This window comes from Carcharodon carcharias, chromosome 4 (assembly GCF_017639515.1).
Source record: "Carcharodon carcharias isolate sCarCar2 chromosome 4, sCarCar2.pri, whole genome shotgun sequence".
Taxonomy (NCBI): domain Eukaryota; kingdom Metazoa; phylum Chordata; class Chondrichthyes; order Lamniformes; family Lamnidae; genus Carcharodon; species Carcharodon carcharias.
Genome location: NC_054470.1, coordinates 193,735,431 through 193,755,833, shown reverse-complemented (window position 1 = coordinate 193,755,833; position 20,403 = coordinate 193,735,431). Strand labels below are relative to the sequence as shown.

Genomic DNA, 20,403 nt, shown 5'->3' with positions numbered 1-20,403 from the left:
CACACACTCACACACACACACACTCATTTACACACAAACACATACACTCACACACTCATTCATTCACACACACAGCTTCACACACACACTCACACCCACACTCACACACACTCATTCACACACACACCACACACATACACATACACTCACACACTCACATTCATTCACACACACAGCTTCACACACACACACACACACCACACACACACACTCACTCACACACGCTCACACACACACACACTCATTTACACACACACACATACACTCACACACTCACATTCATTCACACACACACACACACACACACCACACACACACACACTCACACACACACCACACACACACACACTCACACACACTCACACACACACTTACACACACACTCACACACACACACACACACACACACTCATTCACACACTCATTTACACACATACACATACACTCACACACTCACATTCATTCACACACACAGCTTCATACACACACTCACACACATTCACACACACACCACACACACTCATTCACACTCACACTCATTCACACACACCACACACACACTCACACTCATTCACATACACACCTTCACACACACCACACACTCACTCACACTCATTCACACACACACCTTCACACACACACTAATTCACACACACCACACACACACACCACACACACACATTCACACACACACACTAACAATCATTCACACACACACCTTCACACACACCACACACACACTCATTCACACACACCACACACACTCATACTCATTCACACACACCACATTCACACACACCACACTCACACGCTCACATTCATTCACACCCACTCATTCACACACACACACTCATTCACACACACACCTTCACACACACCACACTCACACGCTCACATTCATTCACACCCACTCATTCACACACACACACTCATTCACACACACCACACACACTCACACACACCTTCACGCACACATTCACACACACTACACACACACTCATTCACACACACCACACACAGTCACACTCATTCACATACACACCTTCACACACACCACACACACACACTCACACTCATTCACACACACACCTTCACACACACACTAATTCACACACACTCATTCACACACACCACACACACACACCACACACACACATTCACACACACACACTAACAATCATTCACACACACACCTTCACACACACCACACACACACTCATTCACACACACCACACACACTCATACTCATTCACACACACCACATTCACACACTCACACTCATTCACACACACACCTTCACACACACACACTCATTCACACACACCACACACACTCACACACACCTTCACGCACACATTCACACACACTACACACACACTCATTCACACACACCACACACACACCTTCACACATACCACAATCACACACACACACTCATACACTCATTCACACACACAACACACGCACACTCACAATCATTCACACACACACCTTCACACACTACACCACACACACACCTTCACACATACCACAATCACACACTCACACACACACACACACATTCGCATGCACACTTTCACACACACACTTTCACACACCACACACACACACTCATTCACACACACACACTCATTCACACACACACCTTCACACATACCACAATCACACACTCACACACACACACACACATTCGCATGCACACTTTCACACACACACTTTCACACACCACACACACACACTCATTCACACACACTCACACTCATTCACACACACACCTTCACACACACCACACACACACTCCCACTCATTCACACACACACCTTCACACACACATTCACACACACCACACACTCATTCACTCACACCACACACACTCATACACTCATTCACACACACAACACACGCACACTCACAATCATTCACACACACACCTTCACACACTACACACCACACACACCTTCACACACACACAAGCATCCTCACACACACACCTTCACACACACACACACAAACAGCCTCACACTCACATGCACACATTTACACACACACTCAATCACAATCACTCTCACGCCCTCTCACATTCACTCAGTGATACACACTGACCCACACACTCACCCACACTCACATTCTCTCTCACACACTCTCTCGCAGTCACTCACACACACACACAAATGTACAGGCGCACATACTCAAACACTCACAAAAACACACACACTGAACAATGTCAACAATGATGTTAGCTGTGGAGAGGGATAGTGGATGGAGAACACTTACCTTCCTCACAGTGTAAGCCTCGGAACCCCCTGGGACACAGACACAGGTAGGAATCAGCTTTGTGGGGGACACAGGCTCCACCATTGACACAGGAGACCTTGCTGCACAATTCGGTACTGCACTCTCCTAAAAAACAAACCCCAAATTTGGGGGATTAGGGAGAGGGGAGGAGGAGAGAAGGGATAAGAATGTCAAAGGTTAATGTGTAGGAGTGAGAGACGGCTGCTTCAGGGCAATTACCACAAGAGCAAGTTCTGAGTAACTCTGCAAGTAAACAGTTAGGTGGCCATGATGATGTGAGGGCCCAGATGGTGCGAGGAGGAGGAGGAGGAGGGTGGAGGCACAGAAGCTTCTGGAAAAGCCAGGAACAACGGTTCATCTGAGAACCCATGGAGTAGGGGTCAAAGCCCTGAGAGTGGGGTTGCCAACTGTGCCAGACTCATTCCTGGGGATTTAATCACATGACCTCTCCCCCCCACCCACCCCACCCCACCCCACCCCACCGCACCGCACCGCAGGTCACCTGATAGACCCATCGGCACACAGCCTTCCCCCACCAATCAGAAAGCAAACAGACTCTTACACATTTGGATGATTCTTGAGCTATTTTTCACTCCTATTTCGGATATTTTTATGCTGTTCAGAGCCACCAGGGAGAAAGGCATTCGATAAGGTACCACACAAAAGGTTAAAGGGCAAGATAAGAGCTCAGGAAGTTGGGGGTAATAAATTAGCATGGATAGAGGATTGGTTAACGAATAGAAAACAGAGAGTGGGCATAAACAGGGCTTTTTCACGTTGACAGGCAGTGGACAGTGGAGTGCCGCCAGGGTCAGTGTTGGGGCCTCAGCTATCTACAATCTATGAAGATGAAGAGACAGAGAGTATCTAAGTTTGCTGATGATACAAGGCTGGGTGGAAAGATAAACTGTGGCTGCAAAGAGATATAAACAGGGTAAATGAGTGGTCAACGAGATGGCAGATGGTTTATAATGTAGGGAAATGTGAAGTTATTCACTTTGGTTTAATGTTTCATTCAAAAATCAGTACCTCCAACAGTGCAGCACTCCCTCAGTGCTGACGCTCCGACAGTGCAGCACTCCCTCAGTACTGACCCTCTGACAGTGCCGCACTGCCTCAGTACTGACCATCCGACAGTGCAGCACTCCCTCAGTACTGATCCTCCAACAGTGCAGCACTCCCTCAGTACTGACCCTTTGACAGTGCCGCACTGCCTCAGTACTGACCCTCCGACAGTGCAGCACTCCCTCAGTACTGACCCTCCAACAATGCAGCACTCCCTCAGTACTGACCCTCCGACAGTGCAGCACTCCCTCAGAACTGACCCTCCGACAGTGCAGCACTTCCTCAATACTGACCCTCTGACAGTGCCGCACTCCCTCAGTACTGACCCTCTGACAGTGCCACACTCCCTCAGTACTGACCCTTCGACAGTCCAGCACTCCCTCAGTACTGACCCTCTGACAGTGCAGCATTCCCTCAGTACTGACCCTCTGACAGTGCAGCATTCCCTCAATACTGACCCTCTGACAGTGCAGCACTCCCTCAGTACTGACCCTCTGACAGTGCAGCACCCCCTCAGTACTGACCCTCCGACAGTGCAGCACTCACTCAGTACTGACCCTCTGACAGTGCAGCACTCCCTCAGTACCGACCCTCCGACAGTGCAGCACTCAGTCAGTACTGACCCTCTGACAGTGCTGCACACCCTCAGTAAGGGCCCTCTGACAGCATAGCACTCCCTCAGTGCTGACCCTCTGACAGTGCAACATTCCCTCAGTACTGACCCTGTGACAGTGCAGCACTCCCTCAGTGCTGACCCTCTGACAGTGCAGCACACCCTCAATACTGACCCTTCGACAGTGCAGCACTCCCTCAATACTGACCCTTCAACAGTGCAGCACTCCCTCAATACTGACCCTTCGACAGTGCAGCACTCCCTCAGTACTGACCCTTCGACAGCGCAGCACTCCCTCAGTACTGACCCTCCGACAGTGCAGCACTCCCTCAGTACTGACCCTCTGACAGTGCGGCACTCCCTCAATACTGACCCTCTGACAGTGCAGCACTCCCTCAGTACTGACCCTCTAACAGTGCAGCACACCCTAAGTACTAACCCTTCGACAGTGCAGCATTCCCTCAATACAGACCTTCTGACAGGACAGCACTCCCTCAGTACTGACCCTCCAACAGTGCGGCACTCCCTCAGTACTGACCCTCTGGCAGTGCAGCACTCCCTCAGTACTGACCCTCCGACAGTGCAGCACTCCCTCAGTGCTGACCCTCTGACAGTGCAGCACTCCCTCAGTACTGACCCTCCGCTAGTGCGGCACTCCCTCAATACAGACCTTCTGACAGGACAGCACTCCCTCAGAACTGACCCTCCGACAGTGCAGCACTCCCTCAGTACTGACCCTCCGACAGTGCAGCACTCCCTCAGTACTGACCCTCTGACAGTGCAGCACTCCCTCAGTACTGACCCTCCGACAGTGCGGCACTCCCTCAGTACTGACCCTCTGATAGTGCAGCACTCCCTCAGTACTGACCCTCCGCCAGTGCGGCACTCCCTCAGTACTGACCCTCCGACAGTGCAGCACTCTCTCAGTACTGACCCTCCGACAGTGCGGCACTCCCTCAGTACTGACCCTTCGACAGTGTGGCACTCCCTCAGTACTGACCCTCCGACAGTGCGGCACTCCCTCAGTACTGACCCTCCGACAGTGTGGCACTCCCTCAGTACTGACCCTCTGACAGTGTGGCACTCCCTCAGTACTGACCCTCCGACAGTGCGGCACTCCCTCAGTACTGACCCTCCGCCAGTGCGGTACTCCCTCAGTACTGACCCTCCAACAGTGCAGCACTCCCTCAGTACTGACCCTTCGACAGTGCAGCACTCCCTCAGTACTGACCCTTCGACAGTGCAGCACTCCCTCAGTACTGACCCTCTGACAGTGCAGCACTCCCTCAGTGCTGACCCTTCGACAGTGCAGCACTCCCTCAGTACTGACCCTCCGCCAGTGCGGCACTCCCTCAGTACTGACCCTCCGCCAGTGCGGCACTCCCTCACTACTGACCCTCCGACAGTGCAGCACTCCCTCAGTACTGACCCTCTGCCAGTGCGGCACTCCCTCAGTACTGACCCTCCAACAGTGCGGCAGTCCCTCAGCACTGACCCTCCAACAGTGCGGCAGTCCCTCAGCACTGACCCTCCGACAGTGCGGCACTCCCTCAGTACTGACCCTCTGACAGTGTGGCACTCCCTCAGTACTGTCCCTCTGACAGTGTGGCACTCCCTCAGTACTGTACTGGGATGTCAGCCTGGATTCTTGTGCTCAAGTCCACGGAGTAAGTCTTGAACTCTTAACCGTCTGACTCAGAAGCAGGAGTGCTTCCCACTGAGCCTCAGTTGGTCCATGAGGCTGGACCTTGTTAAACAAGATCTATTTCTCACAGGGGCAAATCCACAATCAAATCCCTCCCCCTAACCCTAACCCTAACCCTCCCCCACCCCCCGGCTCCCCTGAGAAGCCACAGCATCTGCCCGAGGGGAAAATACGAGATATGTCTGTGTGCGATCACCTGTGGGGTGAGCGGGACCCCTTCATCGTAAGCCTTGGAGTTGCCCCCTGCACTTGCTTTAAAACAGAGATGTTTAACTTACAACAAAGTGAGTGGGCAAAAATTTGGCAGGTGGAGTATAATGTGGGAAAATGTGAGGTTGCAGGAAGAATAAAAAAGCAGAATATCATTTAAACGGAGAGAGACTGCAGTATGCTGCGGTGCGGAGGGATCTGGGTGTCCTTGTACATGAGTCACAATAGGTTAGTATGCAGGTACAGCAAGTGATTAGGAAGGCTAATAGAGTTATTATAAGGGGGATGGAGTATAAAAGTAGGGAAGTCTTGCTACAACTGTACAGGGCATTGGTGAGACCACACTTAAAGTACTGTGTACCGTTTGGTCTCCTTAATTAAGAAAGGATATACTTGCATTGGAGGCAGTTCAGAGAAGGTTCACTAGGCTGATTCCTGGGATGAAGGGGTTTGCTTATAAGGAAAGGTTGAGCAGGTTGGGCCTATACTCATTTGAATGAGAGGTGATCTTATTGGAACAGATAAGGTTCTTGACAGGGTGGGTGCTGAGAGGATGTTTCCCCTCGTGGGGGAATCTAGAACTAGGGGACACAGTTTCAAAATAAGGGGTCTCCCATTTAAGGAAGAGATGGGGAGGAATTCCTTCTTCCAAAGGGTGGTTAGTCTTTGGAATTCTCCCACCCAGCGAGCAGCGGAGACTCGATCATCAAACATATTCAAGGCTGAGTTAGACAGGAATTTGATCGAGGAGGGAGTCAAGGGTTATGGGGGAGGAACAGGAAAGTGGAGTTGAGACCACAACCCAATCAGCCATGATCTTATTGAATGGCGGAGCAGGCCCGAGGGGCTGAATGGCCTCCTGCTGCTCCTATTTCAAATAATTCTTATGTTCTTTTGTATGTAAAGTTGCAGATTTGAAGACTCCTTTCAAATTTATTCATTCACGGGATGTGGACATCGCTGGCTGGGCCAGCATTTATTGCCCATCCCTAGTTGCCCTTGAGAAGGTGGTGGGTGAGCTGCCTTCTTGAACCGCTGCAGTCCACGTGGTGTAGGTACACCCACCGTGCTGTTATTAGGGAGGGAGTTCCAGGATTTTGACCCAGCGACAGTGAGGGAACAGCGATATATTTCCAGGTCCAAGGGCTGAGTAAATTGAGGCGTTAGAGTCGATTAAAAGATTCAACAGCGCAGATAGAGAGAAACTATTTCCTCTGGTAGGGAGTTGGCCAGAAACAGGGGGCAGAAGCTTAAAATTAAAGGCAGGCCAATCGCGTGGCACCATCTCGAGAGGTTGAATCCTCTTCCTATGTTCGGGATGGTGTGTGACCTGTGGGGCGTTGGCTTCCCCCAGAACCTCCCTGTGGGGGTAGGCGATGGTCTGTGAGACTGGTTAAGCCGGCTGGACTCAGACTGAGAGCTGAAGGGATCGTGCCCGCCCCACCCCCCCCAACCCCACCCCCCACCCCCCACCCCCACCCCACCTCCCACCCCCCACCCCCCAACCCCCACCCCCCAACCCCCACAGGATAATCACAGCTCGATTACACGTACCTACATCAGCCCCACTGACTGCTCGGCCTACCGGCCAGGCTCTCATGTTGACCTGTCTGCCGTTAATGACCAGAGACTGCACGCACCCTCGGAATCCCCGATTGGTCCCTGCCACCTTGACCAGCCAATAGGCACTGGGCGCCCCGCCAAGGTACAGTGGCGAACGGAAGGTGATCTTGGTGTAGCGACCCTGAGCAACAGGAAAACCCGGTCAACCAAGAGTGAAACACCTCATTGTGCTGCCTCCGGTGTAACCCTTCCACCTCCCCACCTCCTGCTACCAATCCCTCTCATCACCCACCCTTCCTGCACCCCCCCCCCTCTCAATCCCTCCATTCCCTTCCCCTTCACTCCCCCATCTCCACCTCCCACCTCAGTTACACTCCTCTCCCTCCCCCACCTCTCATACTTCCTCCCCTTCCTGCCCTCTGTCCCTCCCTACCTCCTTCACTCTCCCTCTACCTCTCCCTCCTGTCTCCCTCACCCTCTCACCCACAGCTCTCCTTTGTTCCCACCCCGTTCCCCCACCCCCTCTCCCCTCTCCTCCCTCCCTCCTCCACTCCTCCCTCCCTCTCCCCTTCTCCTCCCTCCCTCCTCCACGCCTCCCTCCCTCTCCCCCTCTCCTCCCTCCCTCCTCCACTCCTCCCTCCCTCTCCCCTCTCCTCCCTCCCTCCTCCACTCCTCCCTCCCTCTCCCCCTCTCCTCCCTCCCTCCTCCACTCCTCCCTCCCTCTCCCCTTCTCCTCCCTCCCTCCTCCACTCCTCCCTCCCTCTCCCCTTCTCCTCCCTCCCTCCTCCACTCCTCCCTCCCTCTCCCCTCTCCTCCCTCCCTCCTCCACTCCTCCCTCCCTCTCCCCTTCTCCTCCCTCCCTCCTCCACTCCTCCCTCCCTCTCCCCCTCTCCTCCCTCCCTCCTCCACTCCTCCCTCCCTCTCCCCCTCTCCTCCCTCCCTCCTCCACTCCTCCCTCCCTCTCCCCTTCTCCTCCCTCCCTCCTCCACGCCTCCCTCCCTCTCCCCCTCTCCTCCCTCCCTCCTCCACTCTTCCCTCCCTCTCCCCTTCTCCTCCCTCCCTCCTCCACTCCTCCCTCCCTCTCCCCTCTCCTCCCTCCCTCCTCCACTCCTCCCTCCCTCTCCCCTTCTCCTCCCTCCCTCCTCCACTCCTCCCTCCCTCTCCCCTCTCCTCCCTCCCTCCTCCACTCCTCCCTCCCTCTCCCCTCTCCTCCCTCCCTCCTCCACTCCTCCCTCCCTCTCCCCTTCTCCTCCCTCCCTCCTCCACTCCTCCCTCCCTCTCCCCTTCTCCTCCCTCCCTCCTCCACTCCTCCCTCCCTCTCCCCTCTCCTCCCTCCCTCCTCCACTCCTCCCTCCCTCTCCCCTCTCCTCCCTCCCTCCTCCACTCCTCCCTCCCTCTCCCCTTCTCCTCCCTCCCTCCTCCACTCCTCCCTCCCTCTCCCCTTCTCCTCCCTCCCTCCTCCACTCCTCCCTCCCTCTCCCCTCTCCTCCCTCCCTCCTCCACTCCTCCCTCCCTCTCCCCTCTCCTCCCTCCCTCCTCCACTCCTCCCTCCCTCTCCTCCCTCCCTCCTCCACTCCTCCCTCCCTCTCCCCTCTCCTCCCTCCCTCCTCCACTCCTCCCTCCCTCTCCCCTTCTCCTCCCTCCCTCCTCCACTCCTCCCTCCCTCTCCCCTCTCCTCCCTCCCTCCTCCACTCCTCCCTCCCTCTCCCCTCTCCTCCCTCCCTCCTCCACTCCTCCCTCCCTCTCCTCCCTCCCTCCTCCACTCCTCCCTCCCTCTCCCCTCTCCTCCCTCCCTCCTCCACTCCTCCCTCCCTCTCCCCTTCTCCTCCCTCCCTCCTCCACTCCTCCCTCCCTCTCCCCTCTCCTCCCTCCCTCCTCCACTCCTCCCTCCCTCTCCCCTTCTCCTCCCTCCCTCCTCCTCCTCCTCCCATCCCCTCCGTTCCCTCCCCATCCCCTCTCCCTTCCCCTCCCTCCCCTCACCCTCTCCCCGCAGCGACTCCCCTCCCCCTCCTCCTGGTGGGTTGGGGGGAGGTTACCTTGGATTTGCCTGTGACTGGGGTGTCATTGTCCAGCCGCAACCATCCATTGATGCCATGCCTGTTAATGGTGACTGTGTGCCAATGCCCTGCCTGTACCCTGCTCTCACTGATGAGGACAGCAGCCCCGGTGCCACAGTTAAACCTGCAAGGAAAGAAAAGAAAGAGTTGCATTTATATAGCGCCTTTCAAACTCTCAATGGACAGCTAATCTAGTCACTGCACACAGCAAGATCCCACAAACAGCAACGTGCTAGTGATCAGATATATTGGCCAGGACACCAGGGAGACCTCCCCCTGCTCTTCTTCAAAATTGTGCCCCGGAGCCTTATAACCATATGAGAGGGCTGATTTAACACCTCATCTGAAAGACAGCACCTCTGACAGTGCAGCACTCCCTCAGTACCATGTGGTCAATCAGACCGTGGGCGAAGGGAAGTGAAAGACAGCCTTCAGATGCTGTATGAACACAGGGCAGATGTGTAAATGCAGGGGAGTGTGCAAACACAGTGGAGTGTGTAAACACAGGGAAGTGTGTAAACACAAGGAAGTGTGTAAACACAGGGAACTGTGTAATCACAGGGGACTGTGTAATCGCAGGAGCTCTATAAACACATGGGACTGTGCAAACAGATGGGCTTTGTAAACACACAGGAGTGTGTAAACACAGGGGACTGTGTAAACACAGGAGAGTGTGTAAACAGAGGGGGATGTGTATACACAGGGGAGTGTGTAAACACAGGGGACAGTGTAAACACAGGAGCTCTGCAAGCACACAGGAGTGTGTAAACACAGGAGCGCTGTAAACACACAGGACTGCGTAAATGCAGAGGAGTGTGTAAACACAGGGGCTGTGTAAACACAGGGGAGTGTGTAAACACTAGGGCTCTATAAACACACGGGACTGTGTAAACACAGGGGACCGTGTAAACACAGGAGGCCATGTAAACACATAGGGCTGTGTAAATACAGGGTCTGTGTAAACATAAGGGACTGTGTAAACACATGGAACTGTGTAAATACAGGTAGTATGTAAATGCAGGCAGCTGTGTAACACAGGGAGCTGTGTAAACACACAAGGTCCCTATAAATGCATGGGGCTGTGTAAACATATTGGTGGTGTATAAACACAGGGAGCAGTGTAAACATAAGGGGCTGTATAAATGCAGTGAAACTGTTTACATGCAGAGGAACTATAAGAAGCAGGAGGCAGTGTATACACAAGGGACTGTGTAAACACAGTGACCATGTAAATGCAGGGGACTGTGTAAATGCAGGAGCTGAATAAATGCAGGAGACTGTATAATTGCAGGGGGCTGTGTAAATGCAAGGGTCTGTGTAAACATAGAAGCTATGTAAGAGCCGGAGGCTGTGTAAATGCTGGGACTGTGTGAACATAGAAGGCTGTGTAAACACATGGAACTGTGTAAACACAGGAAATTTTGTAAAGACAGAGACTGTGTAAACACAGGGGACTATGTAAATGCAGGAGATTGTGTAAATGCAGGAGACTTTGTAAATGTAGGGGACTGTGTAATTGCAGGAGATTGTATAAATGCAGGGGACTGTGTAAATGTAGGGGACTGTGTAAATGCAGGGGATTGTGTAAATGTAGGGGACTGTGTAAATGTAGGGAACTGTGTAAATGTAGGAGATTGTATAAATGCAGGGGACTGTATAAATGTAGAGGACTGTGTAAATGTAGGAGATTGTATAAATGCAGGGGACTGTGTAAATGTAGGGGACTGTATAAAGGCAGGGGAATGTGTAAATGCAGGAGATTGTGTAAATGCATGGGACTGTGTAAATGCAGGGGACTGTATAAATGTAGGAGATTGTATAAATGCAGAGGACTGTATAAATGTAGGGAACTGTGTAAATGTAGGGGACTGTGTAAATGTAGGGGGCTGTGTAAATGTAGGGGGCTGTGTAAATGTAGGGGGCTGTGTAAATGTAGGGGACTGTGTAAATGCAGGGGACTGTGTAAATATAGGGGACTGTGTAAATATAGGGGACTTTGTAAATGTAGGGACTGTGTAAATGTAGGGGACTGTGTGAATGTTGGGAACTGTGTAAAGGCAGGGGACTGTGTAAAGGCAGGGGACTGTGTAAATGTAGGGGACTGTGTAAATGTAGGGGCCTGTGTAAATGTAGGGGACCGTGTAAATGCAGGGGATTGCGTAAATGCAGGGGACTTTGAAAATGTAGGGGATTGTGCTGTGTAAATGCAGGGGACTGTGTAAATGCAGGGGACCGTGTAAATGTAGGGGAGTGTGTAAATGTAGGGGACTGTGTAAATGTAGGAGATTGTATAAATGCAGGGGACTGTATAAATGTAGGGGACTGTGTAAATGTAGGGAACTGTGTAAATGTAGGGGACCGTGTAAATGCAGGGGATTGCGTAAATCCAGGGGACTTTGAAAATGTAGGGGATTGTGCTGTGTAAATGCAGGGGACTGTGTAAATGCAGGGGACCGTGTAAATGTAGGGGAGTGTGTAAATGTAGGGGACTGTGTAAATGTAGGAGATTGTATAAATGCAGGGGACTGTATAAATGTAGGGGACTGTGTAAATGTAGGGAACTGTGTAAATGTAGGGGACTGTGTAAATGTAGGGACTGTGTAAATGTAGGAGATTGTATAAATGCTGGGGACTGTATAAATGTAGGGGACTGTGTAAAGGCAGTGGACTATGTAAATGCAGGAGATTGTGTAAATGCAAGGGACTGTGTAAATATAGGTGATTGTGTGAATGTAGGGAACTGTGTAAATGTAAGGGACTGTGTAAAGGCAGGGGACTGTGTAATTGTAGGGGACTGTGTGAATGTAGGGAACTGTGCAAATGCAGGGGTTTGTGTAACTGTAGGGGACTGTGTAAATGTAGGGGATCGTGCTGTGTAAATGCAGGGGACTGTGTAAATGCAGGGGAATGTGTAAATGTAGGGGGCTGTGTAAATGTAGGGGATTGTATAAATGCAGGGGACTGTATAAATGTAGGAGACTGTGTAAATGTAGGGAACTGTGTAAATGTAGGGGACTGTGTAAATGTAGGGGACTGTGTAAATGCAGGGGACTGTGTAAATGCAGGGGACTGTGTAAATGTAGGGGACTGTGTAAATGTAGGGGACTGTGTAAATGTAGGGACTGTGTAAATGTAGGAGATTGTATAAATGCAGGGGACTGTATAAATGTAGGGGACTGTGTAAATGTAGGGGACTGTGTAAATGCAGGGGACTGTGTAAATGTAGGGGACTGTGTAAATGTAGGGACTGTGTAAATGTAGGAGATTGTATAAATGCAGGGGACTGTATAAATGTAGGGGACTGTGTAAATGTAGGGGACTGTGTAAATGTAGGGGGCTGTGTAAATGCAGGGGATTGTGTGAATGTAGGGGACTGTGTAAATGTAGGGGATTGTGTAAATGTAGGGGGTTGTGTAAATGCAGGGCATTGTGTAAATGTAGGGGACTGTGTAAATGTAGGGGATTGTGTAAATGTAGGGGACTGTGTAAATGTAGGAGACTGTGTAAATGTAGGGGAATGTGTAAAGGCAGGAGATTGTATAAATGTAGGGGACTGTGTAGATGTAGGGACTGTGTAAATGTAGGAGATTGTATAAATGCAGGGCACTGTATAAATGTAGGGGACTGTGTAAATGTAGGGTACTGTGTAAATGTAGGGACTGTGTAAACGTAGGAGATTGTATAAATGCAGGGGACTGTGTAAATATAGGGGATTGTGTGAATGTAGGGAACTGTGTAAATGTAGGGGACTGTGTAAAGGCAGGGGACTATGTAAATGTAAGGGACTGTGTGAATGTAGGGAACTGTAAATGCAGGGGATTGTGTAACTGTAGGAGACTGTGTAAATGTAGGGGATTGTGCTGTGTAAATGTAGGGGACTGCGTAAATGCAGGGGAGTGTGTAAATGTAGGGGACTGTGTAAATGCAGGGGATTGTATAAATGCAGGGGACTGTATAAATGTAGGGAACTGTGTAAATGTAGGGGACTGTGTAAATGTAGGGGACTGTGTAAATGTAGGGGACTGTGTAAATGTAGGAGATTGTATAAATGCAGGGGACTGTATAAATGTAGGGGACTGTGTAAAGACAGTGGACTATGTAAATGCAGGAGATTGTGTAAATGCAAGGGACTGTGTAAATGCAGGGGACTGTGTAAATGCAGGGGACTGTGTAAATGCAGGGGACTGTGTAAATGTAGGGGACTGTGTAAATGTAGGGACTGTATAAATGTAGGAGATTGTATAAATGCAGGGGACTGTATAAATGTAGGGGACTGTGTAAATGTAGGGGATTGCGTAAATGTAGAGGACTGTGTAAATGTAGGGGACTGTGTTGAGGCAGGATATTGTGTAAATGTAGGGGACTGTGTAAATGTAGGGGACTGTGTAAAGGCAGGAGCTGTATAAATGCCAGGGGTCTGTGTAGATGGAGTGGACTGTGTAAAGGCAGGAGCTGTATAAATGCCAGGGGACTGTGTAGATGGAGTGGACTGTGTAAAGGCAGGAGCTGTATAAATGCCAGGGGTCTGTGTAGACGGAGGGGACTGTGTAAAGGCAGGAGCTGTATAAATGCCAGGTGACTGTGTAGACGGAGGGGACTGTGTAAAGGCAGGAGCTGTATAAATGACAGGGGACTGTGTAGATGGAGGGGACTGTGTAAAGGCAGGAGCTGCATAAATGCCAGGGGTCTGTGTAGATGGAGGGGACTGTGTAAAGGCAGGAGCTGTATAAATGCCAGGGGTCTGTGTAGATGGAGGGGACTGTGTAAAGGCAGGAGCTGTATAAATGCCAGGGGACTGTGTAGATGGAGGGGACTGTGTAAAGGCAGGAGCTGTATAAATGCAGGGGTCTGTGTAGATGGAGGGGACTGTGTAAAGGCAGGAGCTGTATAAATGCCAGGGCTCTGTGTAGATGGAGTGGACTGTGTAAAGGCAGGAGCTGTATAAATGCCAGGGGTCTGTGTAGATGGAGTGGACTGTGTAAAGGCAGGAGCTGTATAAATGCCAGGGGTCTGTGTAGATGGAGGGGACTGTGTAAAGGCAGGAGCTGTATCAATGCCAGGGGTCTGTGTAGATGGAGTGGACTGTGTAAAGGCAGGAGCTGTATAAATGCCAGGGGACTGTGTAGATGGAGGGGACTGTGTAAAGGCAGGAGCTGTATAAATGCCAGGGGACTGTGTAGATGGAGTGGACTGTGTAAAGGCAGGAGCTGTATAAATGCCAGGGGACTGTGTAGATGGAGGGGACTGTGTAAAGGCAGGAGCTGTATAAATGCCAGGGGTCTGTGTAGACGGAGGGGACTGTGTAAAGGCAGGAGCTGTATAAATGCCAGGTGACTGTGTAGATGGAGTGGACTGTGTAAAGGCAGGAGCTGTATAAATGACAGGGGACTGTGTAGATGGAGGGGACTGTGTAAAGGCAGGAGCTGCATAAATGCCAGGGGTCTGTGTAGATGGAGGGGACTGTGTAAAGGCAGGAGCTGTATAAATGCCAGGGTTCTGTGTAGATGGAGGGGACTGTGTAAAGGCAGGAGCTGTATAAATGCCAGGGGACTGTGTAGATGGAGGGGACTGTGTAAAGGCAGGAGCTGTATCAATGCCAGGGGTCTGTGTAGATGGAGTGGACTGTGTAAAGGCAGGAGCTGTATAAATGCCAGGGATCTGTGTAGATGGAGTGGACTGTGTAAAGGCAGGAGCTGTATCAATGCCAGGGGTCTGTGTAGATGGAGTGGACTGTGTAAAGGCAGGAGCTGTATAAATGCCAGGGATCTGTGTAGATGGAGTGGACTGTGTAAAGGCAGGAGCTGTATAAATGCCAGGGGACTGTGTAGAGGGAGCGGACTGTGTAAAGGCAGGAGCTGTATAAATGCAGGGGTCTGTGTAGATGGAGGGGACTGTGTAAAGGCAGGAGCTGTATAAATGCCAGGGATCTGTGTAGATGGAGGGGACTGTGTAAAGGCAGGAGCTGTATAAATGCCAGGGGTCTGTGGGGATTTTTTTGCTTGTATATCAGAAGGAAGAGCCTGACCTGAACTGGAGACGTCGGCGGATGATGGCGAGTGACAGGAAGTCTCCATGGCCATTCTCAGTCTCTCCGCAGTACAACAGCAAACCGTCCTCCACATCTGCCTGCAGCAGTGCAAGAAGGTGATAAATGAACGTCAGAGGAGAGGTAACGAGAGAGAGCGACCGAGAGCGGGGGAATGGGCAGAAGCAGCCTCAGGCTGGTAGTGGAACTCAACTCATTCCCCATCAGTATATCAATCATACAGCACAGGAGGAGGCTGTTCAGCCCATTGTCCCTGTGCTGGCTCTTTGGAAGATCTAAACAATTAGTCCCACTCCCTTGCCCTTTCCTCACAGGCCGACTAATTCCCCTTTTCACGTGTTTGTCCAGTTCCCTTTGAATTTGCTTCCACCGCCCTTTCAGGCAGCAGATTCCAGATCACAACAGCTCATTTCATGCCCTCCTCTGCTTTCTGGTCACTCCCCATCAACCTGTGTCTTCTGGTCAACAATCCTCCTACCAAAGCGATTCACGATTTCGAACGCCTCAGTCTAATCCTCCTCTTCACTTTCCCCGCTCTGAGCAGAACCACCCCAGCTCCTCTTAACAGGATCAGGTCTTAAGAAAACAACACAGACGCTGGACAGACACAGCAGGTCAGCTGAGATGACCATCCAGTAAAGGGTCCAGTAAAGCTTTGGTCCTGGTGCTGGTACTTGCTCCTCTGCATTACAAAGCAGAGGCTTTGAGTCCCACTCTAGACAGGCCAGTCGAGGGCCTAACAGTTCTTCCACAGGGTGTGGGCTTCGCTGGCAAGGCCTGCATTTGATGCCCGTCCCTAATTACCCCCAAACTGAGCGGCTTGCTCGGCCATTTCAAAGGGCAGGTGAGAGCCAACCACATTGCTGCGGGTCTGGAGTCACGTGTAGGCCAGACCGGGGTAAGGTCAGCAGATTTCCTTCTCCTAAAGGGGCATTAGTGAACCCGGCGAACAATCGATGTTGGTTTCCTGATCACCTTTAGCTTTCTATTCCGGATTTATTAATTACATTTAAATTCTGTGGTGGGATTTGAACCCATGTCCCCAGAGCATTAATTTCTTGTCAACTGTTGTAAAAACCCATCTGGGTCACTAATGCCCCTTTAGGGAAGGAAATCTGCTGCTCTTACCCGGTCTGGCCTACATGTGACTCCAGACCCACAGCAATGGGGTTGACTCTCAACTGCCCCCTGAACAAGGGCAATTAGGGATGGGCAATAAATGCTGGCCCAGCCAGTGACACCCACATCCTATGAATGAACAAAAAAATAGCCTTGGTCTTTGGATTGTTGGCCCTGTGACATTACCACCCACCACACCGCCATTTCCTGGAGACCCAGCTGGGTCTTTGTTGTTTGGATGGAGTGAGCCGCTGGTAGCTGGAGCCCCACCTCCGAGTCAACAGCAACAACAACAACAACTTTCCCTTATCCAGCACCTTCAAAGGGTCCCAGGCCACTTCCTAGGAATGACATGAGGCCAAAAACTTTAACGCCAAGCCACAGGGGGAATTAGGTAACGGCCAAAAGTTCAGGAGGTTTTAATAAGGTGCTGTAAATGTAACTGAAGGCACGGTCACCAACAGAGGAGCCATTAAAATCTGGGATGGTCAAGAGGCCAGAGTTAGGGGAGTGCAGAGACCCCAGAGGGTCATGGGGCTGGATGGGATTACAGAGTTAGGGAGGGGCGAGGTTGTGGAGGGATTCGAAAACAAGGAGGAGAATTTTAAAATTGAGGCAGTGCCAGGGCAGGAGTCAAGAAATACAGTAAGAATTTATTGAAAGGGAATGAATTACTTCAAATCTCCAGGCAGCCAGTGCTACAGAGCACATTAACAGCTAAAGGTTAGCAGATGAATCTTGCACAGCCTGCAAACAACAGGAAGGCCTTGGGAGTTGGACTGGAGTTAGAGGATGACGACAACAACATAGATTAAGTGTGCCCTTCAACAGCTAAGGGAAGGATCCAGCCTAGATAGGGTGGGAATGCTCTGCCTGGGTGAAAGATTCGGATCTGAGCAATGTTCTTGTATGTGATCAGTGATGTATAAATAAGCTGTATACTCGTTATTTGGCAGAGTGCTACCTCAAGCTGCTTTGCAATTGATCGAATAATTCATCGTAACCTGTACCTGAGCCTCCGGTGGTCCGTTTGTCAAAGACACCACAACAGCACAGCCACCAATGGAGGAGAGGTTAAAATCTGGGATGGTCAAGAGGCCAGAATTAGGGGAGTGCAGAGACCCCGGAGGGTTGTGGGGCTGGAGGAGATTACAGATATAGGGAGGGGCGAGGTTGTGGAGGGATTCGAAAACAAGGAGGAGAATTTTAAGATCAAGGCATTGCCAGGGCAGGAGTCAATGTTGCTCTGTGAACACAGTGGGGATGGGCGAACGGGACTTGGTGCAACTGAGGACCCGGACAGCAGAGTTTTGGATCACCTCAACTTTCCGGAGCACAGAATGTGGGAGGCCAGCCAGGATCGGGTTGGAATAGACAAGTCTAGAGGTAACAAAGATGAGAATGAGGGTTTCATCAGCAGATGAGCTGAGGTGGGCTGCAGTCAGGTGATGTACAGGGTGGAAATAGGCAGTCTCGGTGATGATGTGGATGTGTAGTTGGAAGCTCATATCAGGGTCAAATATGACACCATGGCTGCAAAGTGTTTGGTTCAGGATCAGACTGTTGCCAGGGAGAGGGATGGAGTTGTGGTGAGTGCAGAACACAGTTTGTGGTGGGACCAGAGACGAAATGGCAGGATTTAGTTTGCTCACCTAGTTCTGGATGTTGGAGATAAGACAGTGGGTTGATGCTTGGTGCAGACAGCCTTGGCAGTGGAGAACACTGGGCCTCACTTCAGTTATGAGGATAAAATAGAGAAGGTGAGACTGTTCTCCTTGGAGAAGAGAACGTTGAGAGGAGATTTGATGGAGAAATTCAAAATCATGAGGTGTCTGGGCAAAGTAGATAGAGAGAAACAGTTCCCACATGCGGAAGGATTGAGAATGAGAGGGCCCAGAGCTGAAGTATTGGGAAAAGAAGCAAAAGTGACATGTGGAGAAACTTTTTCACACAGCGAGTGGTTAGTGTTTGGAATGCACTGCCTGAAGGTGTAGCGGAGGTAGGGTCAAACCAGGCTTTTACGAGGGAATTGGATCATTATCTGAAGGTTACGGGCGGATGGCTGGAGAGTGGCAGTGGGTGAATAGCTCATTCAGAGGGCCAGCGCAGACTCAAGAGGCTGAATGGCCTCCTGTGCTGTAACCATGCTGTGATTTTGAATACAGGGCTGAGGTAAGACGGGGATACTCGCTGCCGATGGATGTGGGAGTCCCTCCATTGGTAAAGTGCAGCTTTAGTACGTACCCACTATGAGGTATCTACAGATAAGCAGGGGGACTCATCAGTGACTCAAGAATCCCGTGCGTGAGATGTGACTTAGGATCAACACAACAAACAGACCCTGCATCAGAATGCTTAACGCTGCCGCTTCCCAGACACTCCTGGTCCCATTTCATTACATTTTTGCAGTTTTGCATCTTCTTCCTTCACAGTTTGACTCACCTTGAACTCAATGGTTATCTGAAATTTCTGGTAGGAATTCTTGAGAGGTTCAAAGGTCAGGTAGGAGTAGCCGTAGAACTTTGGGTATTGAATGGAGATATCTGAGCGGGGAGTAGGAGTGAACACATATCAGTTATATCAAGAACACCGCACGGGACCCAGCCAACAGACCTCACAACCTTCTTAACATTCTTTCGGGGCAAGGCCAGCATTTGTGGGCCCGGCCCTAATTGCCCTTGAACTGGGCGGCTTGCTAGGCCATACCAGAGGGCAGTTAAGAGTCAGCCACATCGCTGTGGGTCTGGAGTCACATGTGGGCCAGACCGGGTAAGGGTGGCAGATTTCCTTCCCTGAAGGGCATTAGTGAACCAGGTGGGTTTTTACAACAATCGATGATAGCTTTATGGTCAACATTCCAGATTTTTAAATAATGAATTTAAATTCTACCATCTGCCATGGTGGGATTCACACCCTTGTCCCTGGGCCATTAGCCTGAGCTTCGGGATTACTAGTCCAGTGACACCGCCACTACACCACCATCACGCTCTGTCTTACTTGTTCAACTTTCTTGTTGCTGTCATACGGTAGGACCCTAGGTAACCAACACGACTTTATAAAGCTGGTGATGAGAGAAAGCGGCCAGCTGATTGGTCACTGACTGGGGTCTTCACGGACAGCTGAAAGGGAGGGGAAGCGGTGGGAGAGGGGGTGCGGGTTCCACAGCCGGTGCTGGATGAGGTGAACGCCGACACTGTGATGAGCCTTGTTGTAAAACGAGGAAAGCAGGAGAAACGGGTGGGAAGGAGTATCTGGAGATTAAAAGAAACATAGAAACATAGAAACTAGCAGCAGGAGGAGGCCATTCAGCCCTTCGAGCCTGCTCCGCCGTTCAGTCTGATCATGGCTGATCCCCTATCTCAACACCATATTCCCGCTCTCTCTCCTTACCCCTTGATGCCCCTAAGATCCAAAAAATTATCAATTTCTTTCTTGAATGTACTCAGTGACCCAGCCCCCACAGCCTTCTGTGGTAGAGAATTCCACAGGTTGACCACCCTCTGAGTGAAGAAATGTTTCCTCATCTCAGTCCTAACTGGCCTGCCCTGTATTCTGAGACTGTGGCCTCTGGTTCTAGACTCCCCAATCAGGGGAAACATTCTCCCTGCATCTAGTCTGTCTAACCCTGATAGAATATTATACACTTCAATCAGATCCCCTCTCATTCTTCTAAACTCTAGTGAACACAGGCCCAGTCAAACCAATCTCTCCTCATATGACAATCCTGCCA

The 20,403-nt window shown here is 51.0% G+C and overlaps 1 protein-coding gene across 1 annotated transcript in view; it reads right to left on the bottom strand.

The window, feature by feature from the left end:
• The window catches only part of LOC121276897 (pikachurin), a 230,528-nt gene that overhangs the window by 89,287 nt on the left and 120,838 nt on the right, over positions 1-20,403 (bottom strand). The window contains exons 11-15 of the mRNA XM_041185517.1: positions 19,116-19,216; positions 15,534-15,634; positions 9,488-9,632; positions 7,443-7,632; positions 2,275-2,400 (exon numbers count right to left, since the gene is read on the bottom strand). Coding sequence (XP_041041451.1) covers positions 2,275-2,400; positions 7,443-7,632; positions 9,488-9,632; positions 15,534-15,634; positions 19,116-19,216 — 663 coding nt within the window. The remainder of the gene's footprint in view (positions 1-2,274; positions 2,401-7,442; positions 7,633-9,487; positions 9,633-15,533; positions 15,635-19,115; positions 19,217-20,403) is intronic.